This window comes from Xylocopa sonorina, chromosome 3 (genome assembly GCF_050948175.1).
Source record: "Xylocopa sonorina isolate GNS202 chromosome 3, iyXylSono1_principal, whole genome shotgun sequence".
Classification (NCBI taxonomy): Eukaryota; Metazoa; Arthropoda; class Insecta; order Hymenoptera; family Apidae; genus Xylocopa; species Xylocopa sonorina.
In genome coordinates this window covers 8,646,541-8,670,936 of record NC_135195.1, presented here as the reverse complement: position 1 = coordinate 8,670,936, position 24,396 = coordinate 8,646,541, and the positions used below count along the sequence as shown (strand labels likewise).

The following is a 24,396-nucleotide window of genomic DNA, read 5'->3' as shown; positions in this document are numbered from 1 at the left end:
TAATTACATGGAAGACGAACGTCTGATTTACCCCAAACAATTTTATTCAATGATCTGTTACCAATAATTAAGTGTGTCTAATTTAATCGTATTCGTTTAAAATAATCAGGATTGTTTGGAGGGAAGAAACGAGAAGTTGTTGGAATGAAAAGGTTGTGTTTACGTATACAATTATTTGATAAAAATACGCGAGCATGGAATGTATAGAAAGCCTGTACGGATGAGAAAGTTGGAGATTGAAAATTCTCGACTGTCGTGAGCGAAGAGTAGAGTTTATAATGACCGCGTATACCTTCTTTCTAAAATTACGCCAAGCTGTTTATCGTCGTCAAAGTCTTTCTACCTTTGATCTTCGGAGTGTCTTCGTGAAAGAAAGGCGCTTGAACTTTGTAATCGCCAAAGAAATCGCAGGGAACACGATAAAACGAGACGCACGCGAGCGTTCGAGAACACTTAACGGGGTATTCTAGTCTGGAGAAGTGGCGAAATGCAATTTTAAAAGTATCCTGTACTTCCAAACAATGAGAATGGGTTCCAAAACTCTTCGATCGAAATTTTTAACGCTCTTTAAAGTCGTTATCTATCTTACGATTATAGGAACCTATGAAACGACAATTTTTTAATTCAACGACACAGGCTGGAATTGATTTATGAAATAGAAATTTAGCTCCTCTCTTCAGTCATTTGGACAATCGAAGTATGATTAATAATTTTGCAAGAATATTGCGATCTAATCAGATATTCAAAGTGTCGCAATGAACATTAAAAGGCAATAAACCTCTAATCTAAGAGATCATCAAACACAGATAAAAAAATCTGTACACGAAGAAGTGAATTCTTAATAAATTTAACTTCTTCGCAGAAAGGAGATCTAATTGCAAATACTTATCTAGACCAGAGTATCGCTTCGATTCGAAAAGATCCGCGCGATTATCACTCGAGAGATCCTTGCTTGGAAACGATTTCCAGGCTTCTAAGAGACGCGTCGCGAAACTCCGCATCTTCGCACCCCTTTGGGCGAGCAAAAGGCGCGATCAGCTGATTGCGCGACCGAGAAAACAAAATCCAAGGGCCACCTTCTCTCCTGGATACATCGTGTTAACTTTACGCGCGACGGACAGTGTCTCTGGCTGGACCGACATTTGCGTGTTCTGGATCGTGTTCAACGCGTGATCAACGAGTTCCGATCGATCGAGACGGAATGTCGATGGATGTCGTTAAATGCATAGAAATGTAGCGAGAGAAGAGACTTTTTGCTGGACGGATAGATTTGCGATTTGAGAGTTAGAGTATGAAGGACGCAAGTGACTTTTGTGAGTACGTCGCGTTTGGAATCGGATGATTGATTCTTAAAGTGGAATTAACGAATCTCACTTTGTGATTTTGCAATTGGTGGTTTTATTTATTGGAAAGATTTGCAAAACTAAATAACCGAAGAAATATGTAAATTGAAGATTAGAATTGTTGTTGGATTATTGCTGGTTTATACGTTTTGATTATCGTTATCCGTCACACTGTTTCACTTTAAGGGTTGAATCACTGCATTGAATCTCGATTTGTAGCATGGAACGAGAGGACTAGTAATAATCGAGGACTAATCACCGATTAAACCACTTTGACTAATTAATAAGCATAGGGACAATATATGGTAAACGTAATTAGAGGTCATCAAAAGTTTGTGATACCTTCAATTATATCGATAAGCGTTGTCTGCGTTCGACGTCGTAATTTTTAGAACGAAATAAAATGGAACGAGCCACGAAAACCAGTCGAAAGTTCATTTCTTTCGTTTCCGTCGTAAGTAATCGTCGACGATCACGGAGCTGAATAAAGAAGTAAGCAACGAAACGTTTACCTCTGTATAATTCATCGCCAAACCTTAATTTATTATTAACAAACGAGCTACGAATATTATCGATCAATCGATAATACACCATTGTTTGAACAATTTATTATTTATATCTTGTGTTCCCATGTTATTAGCCATTTCGATACCTCAACAATGCACGCACTATTTTTTACTCATTTTAAAGGAAACGCTGCAAATAAGAGCTTCTTAATTTTTCAAAAACTTGAACCACTCCCAGAAAGTAGCGTGCATAAATAATTGAATAGAACAGTTATAGAATATGTACCATAAGTTCCCAGCGTGGGAGTTTAACAATTCACTGCAGTAGAGTGGAAGACAGAAGGGAGGATAGCGCGCAATGCTTTCCTTCTTACCAGCCCTTCCATTCCGGCAGACTGAATCATTAAATTTCATTTATCACATGCACTGCGTTGCAATAATTTCACTTAACATTCTCTGAGGATATTCAAACGACCGCAACAGGAATTTCCATTTTGTTCCACGTACCCCCTGTATGTATGTACCTTAGAAATAACTAGAAAAAAACAACAGAAAAAGCAGACAGAAAAAATGAAGCGAAGCCAGAAAGTAATTTCTGGCACGCTGTAACATGCTGGCGCAAAATTGTCATACGTTTACTTCCAGGGGTAAGTGAATTTTGGTAGAAATAGTTGGCGCGAGCCGAATTCTATAGACAGAATTCTATGGACGGGATGTAGTGTAGTTCTAGACGAGGCTTCCGCCATCGTCAGATTCCTGCTTTCCTTACTGATATCGTCGCGAAGGTGGTGAATACTTAACAAGCGCGTCGCTAGACAATAGGCTATTAAGGACGCAAACTAGCATAGAGAGCAACAAGAGCGTACCTCGAGAGACTGCTAATATTGGTGCAGCGATGGCTCCGCTTATTGTTGTCTTGACAATTTTATGCTTTCGCTTTTACGCGTCCTCGTCGCCACTTTTACCGTCCCGCTTCTTGTCCAACCCCCGTGCTCACGTCCAGCGACACATTTCTTGCCGTGCGAAGAATTAATAGGCCGAGAGCAAGGCTGTTTTTTAGCGGGTGGGATGGTTCGTTATTGCTTGTCACACGATCATCAACAGCTTTTTTCTGGAATTATGCGCTGGTGGATAACGTCATCTTAATTACCCACGCAAGGACGGTTCGTAACGCGAAGCTTTTCGCGGTTAATTCGTTTAATCATCCGCGCGATTGGGAGAGATGGATTTGAGTTGTAGAAGCTTCGTCTATCAATTTAAAAATTAATTTCGATGCCTCGATGCTCGTGTTCGTATTTTACTTGCGTTTTAAAAACACATCGTTCTGTAGAATAAATATTAACGATATCGATGCGAATGTAAAAGCAATTTTTTATATCAACGAGTTATCGATTAAATTCCAGTTTAAAGAAATTTCGTTACATATTCAAGTTTCTCGTTACCGTATATAGAGAGTACATATTTTGCAGGAGGATATTTTTAAAATAATAACGTATTGTTAGACGACACACCCAATAACGAAGTGTGTATTCACGCCTCGCATAAATATCAGGTTGCTTCATCAGTGACGCGATCACGATGTTTCTGGATGACGTTACATCGATCCTGCAATTCCTTTCTATTTGAACAGACCCCGTAGAAGGCAGCGTGCGCCGCCGTGAATCGTTCATGGAATAATTGGCCATCATTAGCCCGGGGATATTTACTGAATTAAACCGCGTCTATTGTCGAGAGTTATGTTCTCGTTAAACGCTGCAGCTCGGTAAATTTCGGAGAAATAAGCGTTCGCGGTATTCTGTCGTCTTTTCGACACGATTCGATCGACGATCGTCAGTTAATATCGATGAAAGGATTTTATTCGATCGATGGGTCGTCGATTGAAATGAAAATGGGAATTTTTATGAGATAACAGCGAGAATTAAATTTTTAAACTAGTTTTTCAACATTCGGATATTTCTGAGAGACGTTGATTGGTGCTTTCATGGAATTTCAGTGAAATCTCGATTTTTTTTTTTAAAGATATGGGACGTGAAATATTCCCGAAGAGTAACGAAATGAAAATTGGGAGAGTACAGATTTTATAACAATGTTTTATTTGGACAATACGAGGAACGGGTTTAACGAGCGCGATGCTGCGCTCCAATCGGCAATTCTCTGACTTTTATTACGCATTAGAGCTTTTAATGATACTCTTTAATGTTTTAGCTTCACTTTATGGCGCGTGTCATAAACCACGGCTATAATCCTCGCGATTGCCTGGGTATATAGATTCGATAATAAGCCAGGTACTTTTGTGGAAATAAAACCTTTTTTCAAACTTCGTATCTGCATACTCTCTTAACATTTTATTAGCTACCTTAAAAGTTACCATTAACAGAAGTAGCATTTGCTAGAAGTTCATTGTAACTCAAGTTGTGCAGATTAGTCTGATTACACTTACCTGAAATTTAAATGAATATTAAGAGAAATACAATTTTTTAAATGACAGCAATCTCAAAATAATCGTCTCAGAAGTTACGAGTAATAATTGAAACTAACAGATATTTTCTGGGACATGGAATTTCATCGATATAGAGTTTGCACACGTAAAGTTTCCTGCAAATCGCAGCAAACCTTTCAACAACGCAAACATTAAATTTAACAGTATCTATCTTTAAAAAGAAAGTGAAAAAAACTCGCGTTATCCCCCTACCAGAGATCGACAAATCATCGAGAAGCATCGCACCAAATGCTTCTCGTCGCAGCGATCGAAGCATCGCGCTTTTTGTCTCACCCCCGAAAACGAGGTTTCGAGCGCTTCGTGATCGACGACCGCGATGGAACGGAAGTTACTAACAGTAAGGGAGACTCTAGCGTTCACGTTTAGGGATTGTAATGGAAAATGAATTGAAGAGGAGAGAGAAAGAAACGGAGATACGATTTAGCGTAAGCGATGTTTCGTTTATTATTTATTGATACCCCTCCACGCCACTCGCATATCATTGTTAAAAAATAACGTTCGATTACCATCTTAACGACATTACGATAAATGTATAAAATTTATGTATCAAATATATGTATGTATATATATGTATATTACAAAGAACAAGAAAGAAAGTTGAAGAAAGAAAACGCAGTGAGAGGAAAGTCCGAACTCCTCGCCCGAACTCTTTTTCTCACCCAGCTTCGAGAACTTGTTAGCCGTAATTCGGAAAGGGCAGTGCTGAATGGCAGTATTCAATTTGTTCCACGATCTAGATCAATATATCGTTCAGAAACTTTGGATCGATATAGTGCAAAGAGGGATTAAAAATTCCCATTACCTACTACTGATCAATTCTACCATTGCAAATACTTTACTCTTCTTAAACTTCCATCTTCTTAACCCTAAAACACGTTGCTCTGCATATTTTAGCTTAACCTCTAGTAAAATTTTTAATTGCCCCAAACTTTTTTCTTAGAAACGAGATATCGAACTCTTGAACCCTAATTGCTATAATATAAAAATGTAAATTCGCATAGACGCATCTTTCGAAAATTTGGAGTAGGCATCGTGTTCTAGAGTCGAAGAGAATAGCCCTTTGAAAGATCGCTTCGTTTTTACAACTGTAGGGTAACTTTTAGGGTTTCGCATCGATATTTCTATCGTGACGTTTTTACGTTTGAGACGCGAGAAATCGAGAGACAGTATGGATACAGAGAGATATCGAATAAGACGTTGGGATTTGTATCACATACATTTCTTGTGTGTCACGTATCTCGATATGACGAGGTCCTTTTCAAAGTTCAAGTACGTGTCCACGTGAGAGTAAAACTGTCTATCGTGAGCTACTGTCAGGAATCAAGTTTACCAATGTACGCAACGGATGTTCCGTGACCTACTTCTAGTATCGATTCAGCGTCTCAAAACCATGAAAAAAGTTCCAATAAACCTGTATCCTATTTGGCTTTGCATACGAGATGCAGCGAATTTTCCATGGGAATAATTCTGCTAATACTTTATCTACCAGCTGTTTAGAAAAAACTGTCTGATAACTAGTTTATGCTATTCCACATAGGGAGCTTTGAATTCGAACTGTGTGCACGATGCTTGATAAAAAATTCTGTATCACTGCTGTATTACAGAATCGAGTACAATTTCCAACGTGTTCGAGTAACACTGGTAAAAATTGATAGAATAATTGTGGATTACTAACAGGATCCTCAGAGATACAGTTCGAAGAGCAATTTAGTAAGTTTTAATACTCTTTCATCGTGTCTAGCTGCTGAATCGATACTTGAAGTAGATCGTACAAGTTACGACGATTTAAAAAGCCTGTGATCCAAGTAGAACAAAATATTCCACCCTTACAATTTTTCCATACAATAAACCATCATATGTGTACTGATATACAAACTTTTATGGCAGTATAAGGATTCTACGAGTAGATTAAATTGCACCAAAGACAATCCCCATCAGACAAGTTGAAAAACTACACTCTTCATCGTTATATTCGCTCAAATGCAACCCACCATAGTTGTCACTCTCAAATGTGCTCTCGGAAAAAAGGGTTGAAAACTAGAAAGATCGCCAATCGTGACGAGTACACAGTTGAGTGGGATAAAGAAATGACCATCGGATCGAGCTATCGATCCAGTTTAATTAGACTTAATTAAAGCGAGGGACGAAATGGTAGAGCGCCACCTTCCCTGCCGCTCGTTCGGCCGAGAGGAACTCTTGACATAATTAATACGCTAGCCGCGGACCAGCCATTCTTCGACAGTTAAATTACTTTCGCTTATTGCGGTTCTCGTCTTGAAACAACCCCCGGGCTCGAACCGTTTACGCGCAGCATCTGCGTTGCGGCAATATCCTCGTCTCCACGCGACCCCTGCTGTAACGACCAATCGGGGATGCTGCGTGCTCGGACCTCGAGGAACTCTGCTGCTGCTGCTGCTGTTCGCGTAATTGCTGGAATTGATACTGTCCAGCGTGTCGATCTGCGAACAGAATGGTTACACGGATTAGGCTACAGCCTGGCGATCGTTTCTGAGTCAAGGTCGCGGGTTAGAGAGCCTCCTCCAGTTCGCCAGTATCACCAGGGAGGATTGATTGATAGCGTGGGAGAAGTTCAGCGAGGTTAATCGAGTGCTTGCTTGTTAGATACAATTTCGATGTTTTTTTTCCAATATCGTTCGTTTTCTGAAGCGATTATTATTATTTAGTAGAAAGAGTACACATTGCAGAGATTAAATTTCATTTCATAGCTTGGGATTGTTTAGGGATGAAAGGAAATGTAGGTTCGTTAAAAGTTGACGCTGTGGAGAACATATTTCGATACGTACAGTGGAAAGTATACTACGGGGAATTAAATTTTGTTCCGTGACTTTGAGTCGTTCAGAAGTTGATTTATTAAAAGTTTATGGCGCGGGAAAGGAAATATTTTAGATTGGCCCGCGTGACGGAAAGTGGAGGAAAAAAATGTACGAGTCGGTGGGAAAGGGGAATGGGCTTAAGACGGTGGATACCTTTTTACGGTTTAAAGGGTGAATCATTTCTCACGTCGGACATGGATGAAGAAGCGATCTCGAGCAAATTATTCATTTTGTAGCTGGTATAGCGCGCTCGAGAGTACCCTGCCTTTTCGTGAGAATATAACTTTGTACGTGAGATACAGGGAATAGGAAGCTTATAAAGAAGATTAACTATAAATTGTAAGGTAACACGAGAACCACTCCAATAATATTGCGAGTTGAAAATATTATAATATCGCGAACCTTAATCTCGTGACCTCGTCCAGTTTTATTCTGATTAAATGACGGATTCGTTTAGGACGCGTTATAAAAAAAAAGTGCATCAACGTAACGTACGTGGCATAGGAAACGATGCACGCATGCTGGTAACATCCATGCATCGGTCATGGCTGACGCGGTGAGTATTAAAAGGACATTAAAATTCCAGTCAATTACTAAACCCGCAATTTACAATCAAACAAATCACGTTTAACTCGCGAAGAGAGAGTTACCATTAAAGACAACTCGCAATCCACTTGCAGCAACACACGTTACACACTCCTCGACATATTTTAATCAAAAATCACGCAACATTCCTATTATAGTCGCGAAAATTTAACGTATAATTTTCAATAATCCATAATTAAAATTTTCTATAATAAAAATCTGATACTCAAAGTACCAATTGAATCGCTCGTTATCATTTCGTTCGCGTGACAGAAAAAGAATTAATTTCGAGTCCCATCTGTCTGCATCGGAAAATTTCTGCTCGAAATTGTCGATCGCCGATGAAACAGTTGGCCATTAGCGAATTTATTGATCGGCAAACGAGCAACGTGATAATCAACTCATTGATAGTCGTGACAAAGAGCGATCTTAACGGTCAATTGATGCAGGAGGATGTGGATATTGCCTGGCGAGGGTCTATCGACAGTTTCTAGTGTTCTCTTAACTGAAAGATCGTTGCACACGCACACAGCCGTCGCTGTCCGCGTGATTGCGAATAAATAGAACGGAATGTCGCGTCTGTCATCACGAGCCGAGCCACTGGGACACTTTCCTAGATGATCTAATGCGTGTCGCACGGCGGATTAAATCACCGTGCAACAATGGCGACAGAACCAGGCTTGGAACGCGGATGAGTGTCAATGTTAAAGACGGTCTTCGAGGTTCGTTGCGCCTCGAGTTTTTCAGACTCGTTTTCGAATTACTCATTACACACGTGAGTACGCAAAATTATACGGAAATAATTATTTAAATATTTAAATAGCTACGTAGTAGTAGTAATCATACGCCTGTTTCGTTCTGTCGTTTTTATAATTCTGTACCTTTTGGTAAAGCGTGGTGGAAATTGGAAAATATAGATTAATTGAAAAAATTTAGATCCGTATTAATTTTAGTAAATTCTGAAAGCTTTTAATTAAAAAGCGGATGGAAATTGTGTTTTTAGTGGAGGATACGATTAATGGACGCGTAGGATAAAATTACTATTTCGTATAGTACGAAACACCTTCCCTAGAACGCTGAGTTTGCGATTCTCACCCTGTTAGTGAACCAATTACCCCAAGAAGTGGTTTCCTAAGTCCACTGAGAAGTGTAAATAAGTTTCCAAGGAAGTTTCTACAAAATTAATATTAACTCAGTAAAGTTAATCTCCCTCTTTACCGAAAGATACTTCACTTTTCTAAACTTACCCCGGAACCTGAAACCAGTTTATCATCCTAGCTGGATACAGTCGAAATAATTCATCGTGATGTAAACATCGATATTGCACGGAGTAAAGAGCACATGCGTCATCGACAAGGCATTAATTGTATAAAAATATCAAATCGATGTTTTTGCAATTTGTTTGCAATAATTCCAGCACTAGAACGCCGTGCATAAATTGGAACTGAGCTTCAGAAACGAAATGATATTCCTTGCACACGAACAGAAATGTATAATCAAAATTGACGAAAACGAGCTAATTATATAGTTAATTATTATCTCTCGTGGAATTCGCGGAATGTTTTATTATTTTTTTTTTGTTTCACGCGAGCGAAGCCGAAACGAATGGACGCTGACGTTTCACGTGGAACTTGCACGCGAAGTAATTACTGTTTTTGCAGCAAACGAACGACAATTTATTGACTTCCATGTTACGAATACAGAATGCCTCGTTGTTCGTCAAAAAATCGATTTCATATCCGTGCAACTCGTCGAAAACGAGCGAACGTAAAATAAAAAAAAAAAAAAACACAAACAGCAAGGGGGTTGGTGGTTGTCGTTCGATGACTGGCTTTTCTCCGATCGTAAATCATCGAACATCGATCGATATCCGATTAACCATTCGCGTTCGTAACTCGAACGTGTACCTAAATCCTTCTCGAATTGATTTATCTTCTCTAGATGCGTCCACGAGTGTTTCACTTCTTCCGCCTTTTCTTCATCTTTCGTTTTTCTTTCATTCACGACACGAGACGCATTCGTACGTATCTAAGTAAAGCAAAATATCAGTACAAATTGAGAATTTAACATCTGACTCTTTCTTAAAATTCCAAGCTTAGAGGATACTTGGTCGAATAGCTACAGTAATCAACGATTAGCTTTTTAATTGAAACCCTAAACACACGTAAAACTATGAAAATGACGAGTTGCGATGTCTGTACCGTTCTCGTAATATGCACAGTTTGTTTCGACGTTCGTCAATAATAATAATTCGCTCGTCAAACGTGCTCGAAACAGAGTTCAGTTCTCGAAGGCAACACTGAAACCACTTAACGAGTGGAACATTAACTTCCTGCTGCAGTTGCAGTAGCTCGAGGAGCGTATCAATGCCAGCGAATCGAGTAATTTATTCCACGTTCGCGTAATACAATGTTAACAAGCGAATTTTTGGTTCGCGTTCCTGAGACCTCGCATGCTTGTAATTCTATGTAATGCGTGCAATTTTTCATATGGTACAATTGGTTTTTTTTTTAATAGAATAATGCGTTTGTATCGAATAATTGTTAGACTTTACAATTACAGATTTTTCTCTAAGGACACGGTGTACATTCGAAAGCTCTGGTACAGTGGCGGCGATACGTATAATTCTTCCACGGTGTATTGAAACATTAATCACAAGAGCACCGCGTCGCGGTTTACTCGGTCTATAAATACTATTTCACCAACTACCGGGTTATTAGAATTATTTACTGCGCGGAGTTTTAGATGGTCGATAAAGCGTGGTTTACTCCCGCGTGGACACGTGTTAGCGATCCGTTTCGCGGGGACGTGCGCAATTAACGGCATTATGCAACGGGAGCGATGAGAAACGGTGCTGGTGCACGCTCGAAATGTAAATTATCAGTCGACAGTAAAATCTTCTTTAGCTCTTCTTCTGTCTATCCTATCGTTCGTAAACAGAAAACTTCCACCAGACACCCTCGAATCTCATTTCTCTTAGAAATTCTTGAAAGATACGTGAACGCGAGCGATTATGAGCCAAGGATCAAGCTTTCATCATTTTCACTGCCACGACCTGGTACGGGAATCGCAGCTAATTAATTCGATCGCGCTCGCTGATCGTGCAAAGTTATCGAACCGTTCGAACGGGAAATTTACTAAGCGACGCGATCGCGATTCGTTTCAACGCGAATTAAATCGGGTGGCCGACGTTGGCGTCGATTCAAACTGTCGAGCGATTTGTCGCTCGTCGTGGCTCGAGCGACTCATAATCTTGGCTAGAGCGCGATGAAAATGTCCCCGACGTGTGCAGTCGATAAAAACCGTGGAATTTCACTAAATTCCGCGCGTTTGGCGAGGGTCCGCGAGTTCCCGCGATGCTGACGACAAGAAGTCGCGTGACACGAATATCGTTTAATGGCTCGCTGGTAAGCGACCCCCTGAAGCGAAATTGCGTGCCGCATCCGGCCGCGGGAATATAAATCAACCGTTCCACGACTTCCGTAAACGCGCGCGCGAATATTAATCAACGTCATCTGGCTCTCGAGGCACGCTCTCTTAATCGTCATCGGCCCGCGCCGCCACGGCGGTCCGTGTCTTTTGAGTGATCGTTTTGCATAAACTTAACCCGCCTCTGCATTACGCGTTTGGTAAAATCCTGTTTCCGCTTAAGCGGTTTCTTAAGACGGGTAGCCTGTTATAACGGTTCCCCCCTTCATTGGCTCGCGGCTTGGAAGTCGAGCGCGTTACTGCGGACGAAGGAAACGCAATCCTGCGGGACAAGAGATTTGTTCTTTGGTTGTTATTAAATCGCGAATCGTTTGCAAGTTTCACAATTCGAGGAATCAACTTAAGACGAGCTAAATAATTGCTGAAGCAGTCATCATTGGCTTCTTCTGTCTATAATAAGAAATAATCTACGTTTCTCGCTTACAAATCGATATATGCTTCGATTACACGAGGTGTAATTCTAAGTTTAATCAACGATCGAGTCAAATGAACCGTCAGACGCAAGTAGTACAACTAAATGAAGCTTCAGACGCTAGTATCGAGTAGTATGGGTAGACACAGCGTCAGGCGCAAGTAGCATGGTTCAACCGAGCGTCAGACGCAAGTAGGATAGGCAGACGATACGTCAGAAGCAAGTAGCACGAGCAGACGAATCGTCAGACGCGACTGACGCTGAAACGGTACCCAAATTCCAGGCACAAAACTGTACCAAGCGAAGTGGTTTATACCTCGACGGTGTCAGGGGTCCTTCGTGTTCGGCAAGTGGGCACCCTCGTCGCGGCAAGTTGCTGCTCACACTTGCAGAGGATCGCGAGCGAGCGCGTCGGCTCTTGGACGGTTCCAGGCCCCGTCGTCGTGTCGACGTCGCCCTCTTTTCTTGTTATGCATTATTAATAGGGCCGTCGTCGACACGGTGACCGTCGACGACACGGATCGCATAAATCACTAAAAGTATAGCCGGACTCGCTTAACGAGTCTCGCTACAGTTAACTGACGAACCATTCAGCCGGTACGTGCTCTAAAATGGAAGAGCCACGAAGATTCTCATCGGTGCTGGAGTTTTTCCATTACGGATGAGAGCGTAAGAGGATTGGATTGGAAACAGATAATGGGTGTCTGGGATTATTAACCCTTAAACAGCACGCTAAATCAAGAGCACGGTTTTAACTCTTTACAGGCTGTTCGCGCGCGTTCTTTTAAAGATTGGTCAGCAATTTTGGTAATCGTCGTGTACTTCCTTCGTTCGGATATTAAAAGATAATTGTGCACGTCTTGAGATTTACGAAGACACTATGTATAAATATATATAGTTGTTTAATTAATGAATGTTAGTGTTGGAGAGGATGTTAATATAGGAGTATAAGATTTCTGTGAGAGAGCACGTTGGATAAGGGACATTGGATGTTATTAAAATTTTCATATCTCTCAGATATGGTATTAATATCAGAGTAGAAAAGGATGAAGTCGGCTGTCGACAACGGTTGCTTCGGTGCAGAAAAAAAAGTTATAAATATGAAAACTATTTACTGGGGAGTTTGACTTCATTTGCATTTCGGGAAACGTTCGTTTATTAAATTCGCTGGCAACGTTGCCTTTCCGCAACATCATGGTAGTTGAAATAACCGAGAACTTTTTTCGCGAAAAGATTAAATGTCTGCTAGAAACGTGGTTATTCATGGTATACGAGAATTTTGTGAAATAGCTTTCAAAGAACCGCGGTCCATGGGCGTACAAAGGGGAAATATAGAGTACTGTGCGGTTCGTAATGCAATTAAGAGACGGTTGTTTGTTCGTAACAAAATAACTGAATATATGCAGAATGAAATTTGTTCGCCAGCCTCTTCAGGAGAAAGAACTTTTGAAATTATCAAATGTGAATAGGGGACTGCCAAAGACTTCGTTATCTTTCCTTGACGTTACAGTGTTCGCATAATGTTTGCAAAGGCAATCTGCTTAGTCAATTAAAAAAATTCATAAAAATCCCCACTCTGCCCTCTCACACGTCTGCCCTTTTAAATTTCATATATAATCAACGATCATATTTTATTAATTTTCTTCGTGTCACGAAGCTTCTACGTTGCACTATCAATTTAACGTTTGCGACGATGGTGTAAAATATATTAGCTTTTTGTCGTAAACGGAAAGAAAAAGGAAGCAATAATTCCGCGCATGGAAAAAGAAATTATAATCTCACTTTTGAGAGCGGACCATTAATATTTCATGAACAGCCATGAAGTTACCACGCGGCGGGATTATTGCCATAAATAATAGCCAGACTATCTGAATAACTTAATTAAAATGGTAACAGCTGCAAGAACCTTTTGGCCATCCTTTACCCACGCTTTCTTCTTACTTCATCCTCACAAGCAGACGTTTAAATCTTTCGGTCACGATGCTCGCTACGACCAGCCAAGACCTACAGATGTACACGTTAAATTCCACAGAATAATCCTAGACACTTGCTTTACGAGAAGAAGAGAGCGAATAAAGTTCATAAAAAATTAAAAGCCATTTGAATCGATAAATACTTCATTAATTATATTATATTATACCAAAATGTATAGTAAAAATTATATTATACTTTGTACAAAAATTGGACGTGACACCGTATAAATACAGCTCGCATTACTCTCTTCCCTACAGAAGATTTCCAAATCCGATATTAACTGTCCGTAACGTTATCGAAATATTTTTAATTTCTCGCTCTATCGTCGCATTTATTTCTATAACGCTCTGCTACTGTTACCAAACAGTCTATTTTCCAATAAATTATCCACCATCTTTAAATCAAACGTTCCACTCGCGATCACATCGAAATTGATATTCGAACGAAAATGCCAGCTCCAGAGGGTCAACAAAAATGCAACGCGACTGGGAAGATCTCACGAAACGGTCTTCCTGAACCCAGACACGTTCGTTTGCATCAAGTCGGACTTCTTCTCCGCCATGTTCAGCACGTTCTGCACCTGCTGCACCTCCACAGAGGAAAGAGTGGACTCGAGTTCCGGCAAAATGGCGTCCGTCAGACTCAAAGAAGCCAGCTGGCCGATGTCCGCGTTGCCACGATCGGACAGCACGCGTTTCAGCGTCTTTATATACTTCTTCAGCCCCGCCTGCATCGCGACGCCGACCTTCGAGTCACGCCGCGGCAGCTCGAAGTGATCCGCGGCATTGTCTTTCAATCCCAGCCGATTCGACTCAGGTTTCTCAGGCCTTCCGCCTCTCGAGGGTTTCCTCTCGCTCACGGGAGACTTGCCCGACCTGATTTGCATCGATCGAGCGCCAATCACATTATCATGCAAACCGGCGTTCAGCCTCGTGCCCGTCGCCGCTCTTTGTTGAGCGCCCCTCGACGCGGAGGACAGCTTACCAACGGCGTTGCTTTTGCCGATGCTCGTTGATCCGAAATTCCTGACGGTGCTGCCCGTGAATCTTCGATTAAAATCACTCCTCTCCTCCTCCTTGTCCTCCTTGTCCTCCTTATTTCGCGACGAGTCCTCCTGCTCTGCTTTTCTACCGTGCAACGCGTTCGATCTTGGGTAGCTCGCGTTCGTTCTGCCTCGAGGACTGTTCTCAGGATGCTTCCTCGCGTCATCCTTGGCTATTTTAATCTTCCAGTCTCCTACCTCGCGTGACTCTTCTCGTTTTTCGTCGCTCTTCGTCTGCCTCGAGTCTACAGCCGTTGGTTCGCGAAACTCTTCCTCGGTTGGAAATGTCCCCGCGCGAAGTTCCGCCTTGGGAACAGGCTGCTTCCCCAATACTGGGCTGACAGTTCGCGATCTCCGTCCTCTGTCGTGACGCGAAACTTTGCAGAGTTTCTCCGGCTGGCACTGTTTCGCCGACAAGTTGCACGAGCGCTCGTCCGTGTTCTCCGGCTGGCGAGCCGCCCGTTTCGACCGAGGGTGGGTTAACCTTGGCTCTCCCGGAGGCCGCCGCGTGATACCCGCCGGGGAATCGATCGTCTCGGGCACTTGAACTCCTGGCGAGTTCGTCTCGGACGGATACCCACTGGATGAACGTCGCGGCTCTTCCAAAGAGTCGTTCACTAAATTCTTCGTAGAGAAGTCTGGTATCGATCGTGGATCCGGTTTCTGGAACTCTTCGGTATCGCTTTTAATCGCCTCCAGTTTGCTAAACAGATTGCTTGGCTTCGCGTCGCCTGTTCTAAGTGTCAGAGTCAATTTTGAAGCATCTTTCGTTGAATTCTTATTCAACAACGATTCGTTTGCTGTTGTTTGGGCGTATTCGATATCAGGACGAACTGACTGCTTGCTAGTCTGTCGTTTGTTGAGAACACTAGACTTTCTTGCCACTGAACTCTTTCTGTACGCTTCGAATATCTTCGCGGCTGTTTGATCAGCTGTTCCGTATTTTCTGTTGAAGGATACACGCGGATTTCCAGTTAGCCAGGGTTGTACCTCGGGTTTTTCTGTGGCACCCCGTCTCGAGGTGACGGAAGAGTCAGGAGAGTGGCAGGAACGATCGTCGCGAGGCTTGCTGGACTCGCTGCGGACGCTTTCCGAGTCGATGGAGCTGATCGTGGTACAGTTCATCGACTCCCTCTCGGCACCGTCGATGGAAGATAGGGTCTCTCGTTTGTCCTCGCGTCTGTTCGAGCTGAACAGCGTGTCTCGTTTCGAGCTGACCGAATCCGTGCTTGAATTGGTCCTCGAGAATTTCGTCGCACTCTTTTTGTTTGAAGATCGTTGGAACGTAGACATTTTTGAGCCCGTGGAGTCGGCACTGGCGCTGGATGGTCTGGCTCTCGGTGACCTTAAACTCTTCTTCGCGATTGAGTCTACAGAATTACACGAACACGATATTTCTTTTTTCATCCTATCAACCATATTACTTCATAGAAGAAACAATTTTACATAATTCTCGCGAACGAGAAATGATAATTACCATTTAAACAGTTCGACTGAGCAACAAGGTATTTTTAATCGATTCGCGGTTACCTTGTCTCCTCCGGGTCGAGCCACCCACAAGGGTGTCATCTAAGAACGAAATCCGCGGCGACTTTTCATTCTGCGCAGCAGCATCGATCACATCCACACGCTTCGTTTCCGTCTCCCTCTCGACGGTCTCCCGCTTCTGCGTTCCCTTCACCAAAAAGTGATCCAACGGATGGAGATACTCCGTCTCTCTCTTGCTCATCCCCTTCGTGGCGTCGTAGTACTCCTCCACGAAGTTGAACAGACTGTGATGATACCCATCGTTCAGCCGTACTGCGACCATGGAGTCGTCGTTGTTCAGATGAATCGAGTTCAATACAACGTCTCCAGGTGGCTGATAGTCATCGTACTGCTTCCTCAACGCAGCCTCCACCAACTTGTACCGATAAACGTCGTAATCGAACGCGGATATGTCCACGATTGGCAGCTCGGAATTGGTGACCACGAACGAGGACGACTGGTTCAGAGCTTTCCCTTGAACTTCCTGCACGCTCGCCTGCGCGTTGGAGCTCCTGCGAGGGACTCTCACGTTGTCGCCGCTCGCCTGCAGGATCGGCGTCGAGATCGCTCGTCGCGCTGACTCCAGAAGGAGGTCAGCGCTCGAGCTCGAGGCGGAATCGAACGTCGAGGCAGGATAATGCGTCACCACGCGGTCCTCGCTTCCGTCGAGTTTGTGTACGTTGGTGCCGCGAGTCGGTTTGGTCCTCGCGGTGGGTTTCATCGGGGTGTCCTGCTTGCAGACCAGCTGGATATCGAGTATTCCAAGCGTGCACGCGAACAGAGCTCCGACGGAGTCGACGGGTGCAAGGAACGAAGCCAATTTTTTATTTGATTACGCGTTTCTGTGTGTATCGCGGAAGATTGTGGCAAGCGGTGTGTTATTTCACAGAGACGACTGAATGGAACAAGTTATTACAAAGTAAATTTCTTTTCGATTTGTTTAGAAGGAATTTCAGGAATCGTCTTCGTTCCTTAGTCGATTTCCTTGGAAATTGATTCTTTCGCATGTTCTTTAGAACTTTTTTTTAGAGTCGATACGATCTCACGGTTAATTCGTTCACGGTGCACTTCCTTGTTAATTTCAACTGACAAGACACGCGACTCTATTAAACAATGCAAACGAATCGCGCAAAGTGTTACGATCAGTCGTATACAATGGCATCAATTTCCAACGGTCCAATTGACGACGACTCCGCGACGGAGTCCTCAAAGGGTGGCTAACCAAGGGTGCACGTACCAAGCGGCGTTGAACACGCAGGAGCAACGGTAGGGCCAATAACACGGCCAGCGTCAAAGCGAAAATACTCTCGACGACGAATGCAGGGATCGATTGGAAGGTTAGAACAAGTTTTCCAGGCGCCACGACGTTCAGCATAACGGTGGCGTTCTTCGATGGCTGGTCGATTTCCGGTAGCGACGGTACCGCAGGACCCGCGCCTCATGTTAGAACCCCGATCGCCGGATGGAAACTCGACCGATCGATGTCGTTCGCAGCCCGCGCACTGTCCTCGGGAACGTCTTCCATAATTGAACGATCGCTGATGCCCCGGATTCCGCTCGTCGCTTTTTTCCTTCGTTTGTCTTCGACCGCCGAGGGAAAAACGCTCCAACTGGAAACCCTCCAAGTGGCTTTTGATTGGAGACGTTTCCATCGGCCGTTCCGATGGAAACTAACTATGTGTTCGATGGGTAAACGAAGTCTCTCGCATTAGATTCTCTCATGGTTTCGCGTTGGTAGACATTTTTGTTCCTCGTTCTTCTTCTTTTTTTTTTTTTTTTTGTTTGGTTAATCTTCGTTCTGCGACGCTTTCGAGGATTCGACGAGAGATAACAGTTCGCCAGATATTGGGCAGATGTTCAAATAATGAAATATTCGGTGCTCCTTAAGTTTTCTTTTATACGAATCTTGCTGGCGTTTTGTTTGGTAATGTTATAAATGTATATTGAGAATGGTAAAGTAAATTTCGTGTAGTGTTTGTATTTTAATTGGATAATGGATATTTGCATACGCTCAGAGTACACATGAAGCGAAGCAAGAGAATGATTCATTTTATTTGCTTTTTGTTGAAAAGTGAATGTACAGAGCTTAAGATTAGAAGCGTTCATCAGAGGGTTTGTTTTTTATATTTCTCACATTTTCAAGAATACTTGTCAAATGTTGATTGTATGGACAGAAAAATCGCTCGATCCTGTATAAAGTGTAGTTCTAAGCATGTAAATCTGGTCTTCGTCAGTGAGTGGGTGCGAGGAACGGTTAATATTATATAAGGAAGTAGATTCCGCTCGTCTCGGCGGTTTGATTCGATATCGAATCCACGGATTGCTGTTTCTTCTCCTACGGATTTTAATATTGTCGGTCACGTTTGTCATTTCACGTTCTTTCATGTTTGCTCGTCGTGTCGATATTCGCGTTCGCAGTGGGACCTTAGGGAGACCAAAGGTCCTTCGAATAGTACTCTCGTCGAGAAAAGATATTTCCAGTCGTCAGATGAGAAAATACCTTTAGTCGTTTTATTCGTGGCAAAATATTGTACCTTGTTATCTCATTCCTTAAAAACAATTTCATTTGTTGCTCAGTTTCACTAAGATTTTGTTTCATTTCATCTTATATGTTACATTAATCTAAAACTCTGTTCAATCTTACTTGTTGCTAATTACTGTTTCCATCGATAGGTATAAGGCTACGAAAATTATTATTATTAACTGTATTTTAATGGCAACATCGTTACGGGGAATAGAATAGAATATCAAATGAAATAAATAATAAGTAATGCAATTATAGTGTTCTACATAACGAAGCGTCATTAATACCTGCATACGATTCCGTTCGACTGTCGTCCTCGAATAGTCGACGTTTTAATTGTAACGCGATAAACGTTCGTTGATAATTTACCTTGGCGATCTCGCGGATCAACAAGACAACGGTACGATGGGAAATAATGGCATCGACGACGGGACCATTTCAATTATTGCCATTGTCCGGCGCGTTTCGGGAAAAACGCCGCTCGCGCGCAGTCGAAATTGTTTATTAAAGTTTACGGTTGGCGAAATTCGATGAACGGAACGCAATTTGTAGGAACCGGCATAATGTTTTCGGCAAACGGCTGCCGGTAATCGAGTTAATGATGTCCAGCTTCAATTACTTTATTTACAATGTAATCGTTTTAGTTGTCGAATGAACGCGAACGCGATCCCCGGGATTTAAGCGCGTTTGATATGCTTTACAAGTTTATTCGGACGCGCCATACGGGGAAAAATTCGTTTGATTTAAAAGCACGGCCGTATCCGCCAGCACTGCTGTTCCGATTGTGGATCGCGAGATGCGAAATAATATTTTTATGAGCCTGAATAAAAAATCGAGCCGGAGTAGAAGCTCAATTCGCCCTTTAAATATTATTGCTATCCATTTTATTTTACATACAGGCCATCGCGTTGCCATCGTATTTTCTGTCCCTTATTTTCAATTCCCGTTTCTTCTATTTCTCTCTTTCACTGGTTCATCGATTGAAACTACAATTAACGTTTTATATCTATTATACGTATACACGTCTACGAAAATATTCTCGATAAAAGTTTGGGATTACTGTGCTGCGAAAAACAGAGAAATTAAAAAAAAAAGGAGTTACTAAAGGGTATTTATATCAACGGATATATCTCATGACATGCAATAATTTCTACTATCACCTCGCTTGGTTCTCCTTAATTAATTGCACAGAATATTCAATTTCAATGAAAATGTTCTCGTTCCACGAACGTTTTCGATGTACAAAATACCTACGACTAACCAGGATAAATTAATTAAATAAAGAACAACGAATCGTTGGCAACGAATAAATGAAAATTCTATCGAAAACGTATCGTATTGCACTGGTGAAAGTGAAAAGGTGATCCTAACGATCTGTGTTACGCGTTGGTCGCAGTTGTGCACGGCACTGGCACCGGTCTACGATGAAATTGCTTTCTGAAGAAGTTCGCGGAACGACCAAGTCGGATAGTTAAGCGACGGAATCCGTAAACTTTTCACGGCTGATTACGCGGCTGTTGCCAAGCCATTGAAGCAATCAAGTTTAAATCTCTGACAACGTTCAAACTCGCCGGGAATTGATACAGCTCTTTTCGTCCCCTCAGAACGCGCCACCCCATTCCGTTTCGTCCGCCGTTTTCTATTTATCGCGCTTCAATGAGGCTAACGAAGAGGACAGATGCAAACGAGTGCAAACGAGACGGATCGATATATCGTTTCTGTATCGACGAATTTATTGGACGGGCGGACGAAAAAAAAATAGCGATTCGTAAACTACGGTTTCGCTCCCTGTTATTTTAATACACGCGGAATGGAATAAAATGTTTACATCGCTACGATTGATGCTTGGTCATTGCAGGTGAATTCCTCGCGACGCGAATACACAACGAATGAAATATTTACGAGCTGGATTGAATTTGTTGCCGCGCAATTTTATTTTTTTATAGGATGCGTACAAGTTTCATGTAGAAGTCTCATCGGGTTACTGTCTCCCCCGTTGGAAATGAGATTTGTTTAAAAAAGAAAAGAGATGGAGGAAGCATCCTGCGAGGTGTACTTACAAGTAAATCTACCTTCGTGTTATACACAGGTTTTGTTAAAATTTAGTACACTTGTAGAGCAAGTGAAAGTATTAGACGCGTATTCCTTTTATTGAGGGATGAAATTAACCTTCAAATTTACTACAAACAAAGAGGCTAGACAATTTCGTAAAGTGAATTTCCAAAATTCTTGATCTCAAGGCGCCAAGATCCAACTGTTCAAATCATTATCGAGAGGACCTCAAATCTTTTGTCCAGTGTTCTCTTTTCGTACAAACATCCAATCATCAAGCCTCCATTTTTATAATAATATTCGAGGCTAAAAATTCGCATAAAAATCGATTAAAAATCACGTTCAACAAAATCTGTATAAAATAAATTGCCTCGGTTATTACTGGTTATTAAATGCCGATACTACGGAAATGATAAATGGGAAAATAGCGGGGTGAAAAATACCATCCCCTGGCTGGCGTCATCCCTCGACACGTGAATCGCGAGCACACATATATACATAAATCATTCGCGAGGATGCCTCGCGTATCGCGGCGACGGTAAAGACGTCGAGCATCGACGTTAATCCAGCAATTTCATTAAAAGCAACCGTGGCGACCGACGGCCTTGCATTAACCGCGACGAAACAGTCCCGTAACGAGGTTAAGGATTATCCAGACGTCGCCTGTCTCTCGTTTATTCGTCGCTCATTTCGTGGCGGCCCCGACGATGCGCGCGTGGCGGAAATAAAATTTTGGCGACCTTTAATTACCGCAGGAAACGGCCGCCCCGCTGACGGACTCCTTCAGGAGTCGCGTTCGCTCGTTTCGCGTCGTCCTTTCGAAGCGTCCCGCGATTGTCGACCGAGAAGGACGAAGCTTAAAACGGGCGATGCGTTTAACAATGAGAGGGAAAATATTCCAGCGACTGGTTCTTCGCTTTTGTTATTCTTGGCGGAAACGGAGGAAAGGAGATTTGAGTCATTTTAGCGACGAACATTTGGTGTTTGCTCGGGTGAATGGGAGGGTAAAAGGGGTTGAGTTCGTTTTTACTTTCTTTGAAATTGTTTCCACACTGTTTAATGGAAAATCGAAGTTAATGGAGATGTGTAATTCATAATAGATGCTTCGTATTTTAAATACTTTAAATATTGTGTTCGTTTGTTAGCAAGTAGAGAAGATTTTATTTATCTTTATTCGTATCGCGTCTCGCGTTATTTTGTAAAATTATTCCAGGGAGATCTAAGGTGTCTTCGTTGTAATAAAAGAGAATGAAGATTGGCTATTTTTTTTATAGCTCTCTAGAGCGTTGATTAAGGTTCGTGGTGTTGACTTTCAAGCATGTATTATAGACGGAGCTACGGACCAACAAATTTGCACGATCGCGCTTGGCGACGGTTTTAAATGAATCGCATTTTCCCAATCCGTCCCCCGTATCGCAGTTCACGGCCGTTTCCAAGTAATTTGAACAATTTAAATAATTCAATTCGCCGACGTTACTCAAATAACCGAAATTAAATAATGGCGGGAATTAAGTTTTACTGTCGCGTACCACCAGGGAAATTTCCGGCCATAAGCGAACGCCCTGATTTCGCCAGTCTTTCGTTAGAAATTTCATCCACCAGCCTGTCCATTATTTTTCGATCTAAAATTTCCTCTGGGACCAGAAAGAGAAATAACCCTGTTTTCATGGTCCACGCGAAGATTAATTAACGATATAAAAAGCATTCATCGTTCTCTCCTCGAGTTTAAGTGCGATCTAAACCGTTCGAAGGTTAACGAGAATTGTAATAATTCTTGTACTCTTCTATCGTAACACGTCCACGCGTAAATTATATTTCATCTCTTTTATGTTATTAAAAAAGGGGTACGATAAGTTGAGGTTAAAGTAGAAACGTCTACGGAGAACGTTTCGTGTCTCTGCATTGCACCGAACTTTTCCTTTACGTGCCTCCAAAATATCATTTTTCGTTCATTTGCAATTCTACCGCGCAGTCTGTCAGAATTCTGTTCTACAGCCCGTCAAAAGTCCATTCCACCGCTCTTCAAATTTTCATTCTCTTAACCCTTTGAATTTCCCTCCATTTTCTCGTAATACCCTTTCTACTTTTCTACGGAGTAGATGTTTCAGAATTCCGTCCCTCATGATTCATTTAATCCCGTTTATCGTTGTCCTGCTAATGAAAGCTATTTTTCAAAATAATTATTTGATTTCACAATTTTAATTTCAATTGAAACTACATTTCCACGGAATTTGAACGGACAACTAATTACAAACAATTTATTGCGACAATCGCTACCTCTAAAGGTAATCATAATTTTTATGTCTGTTCTGTGTCCCATCATCAGTTCACAATATATTAAAATTGAACCAATAACTCTCAATTATACGATTCACTCAAGCTTCCATCACAGAGTAAAAGTCAAAACTGAGCGTACGCATTAAAAAACTAAAATTTACCTTCCAAAGCAATGAAATAACAACACGCGACATTCGCATCGTTCCAAACACACGTTATATCCTCATCCAATCAACTTCAATTCACTCATTACGTACGTAGAACAATTTGCAAATGAATACGGTGCCCTGAAGGTATGCACGCCCACGCACGACTCTCGCCGCAAATCGAATACGCCGCGCGTAGTCCTCTCGCGCGAAGAATCCTTTAAACTGTGCTGGTTAATTTGTCAGCGATGAAATTACGCGATCCGATTTGCCAGGAACTCGCTCGGCCGTGGGCCACTTACGAAATTGTCGTCCAAACGTCGCGCGTCGACACCGGCAAAACCTCCGCGGGCCAATTTAACGCGGCTCGCGTTAATTCGTAATTACCGTTCGAATTGCGAGCGGCGTCGAACGCCAGGAACGAGGAGGACACCGCGAGAGGACAAGATTGAGGCACCCCCGCTCGATTTCCACGCAGGGAGTCGGGTGAACGGTTGCCTCTCGCGAAATGAAATTTAGGAGGCTCGATGGGAACGGCCCCAGGTCGATCGAGTCTGATTGTATTATATATTCATACGCCTGTGGGTGAAAAACGCGCCTTCGGGGCGACGGTAACGAGAAACGCGACGTAATCCGTCGCTCGGAGGCGAGAAGTCGACGCTGCCACGCCAGCGTGTGAAAAATTATGGGAACTGGGTGCATGTACACCCGCTCTCGACGTGGTTGAGAAACCTCGAGCGTGATTTCTCCTTTTAACGAGACTCCAGCTCGTGCTTCGACTCGATACCTGGTATCAAGGATCTTGGATCTCGAAATCTTTCCTACGACTAATCGATTTTCGTGCTGGGAAACGGTGAGAGACGTAGCTTTTCAGTTTCAAGTTTGTTTTCCTTCAAGCACGCGTTTCGTTTCGAGTTTTTATCGCGTAATTATGTGCATAGTTGCGCCGTGTGATTTGGAAAATGGAACGGGTGGCAAGGGAAAACTAGCGGTAACCCGGTATTGATCGAGGATGCATGTATACATGTGCGGAAAATATGCAAAAGATAGGCAACAAGCGTAAAGTATACGGTATGCGGAACATATGCATTATGCAGAATAGAAAATACATTCAAGCAATCCCCCGATGCCGGAACAGAGTTCTGAAGGGCCTATTTCTTTTTATAGGGAATAGACGGCGCGCAA

General features: G+C 42.4%; 2 protein-coding genes across 2 annotated transcripts in view; both read right to left on the bottom strand.

Moving 5' to 3' along the window:
* Positions 1-24,396, bottom strand: part of LOC143422091 (uncharacterized) — a 442,059-nt gene that overhangs the window by 179,861 nt on the left and 237,802 nt on the right. The gene's annotated exons all lie outside the window — the stretch shown is intronic.
* LOC143422190 (uncharacterized) overlaps positions 6,382-24,396 on the bottom strand; it is a 137,797-nt gene continuing 119,782 nt past the window's right edge. Inside the window, exon 21 of the mRNA XM_076892655.1 lies at positions 6,382-6,808. Within this exon, the coding sequence (XP_076748770.1) occupies positions 6,651-6,808 (158 nt within the window). The 3' untranslated portion in view covers positions 6,382-6,650. The remainder of the gene's footprint in view (positions 6,809-24,396) is intronic.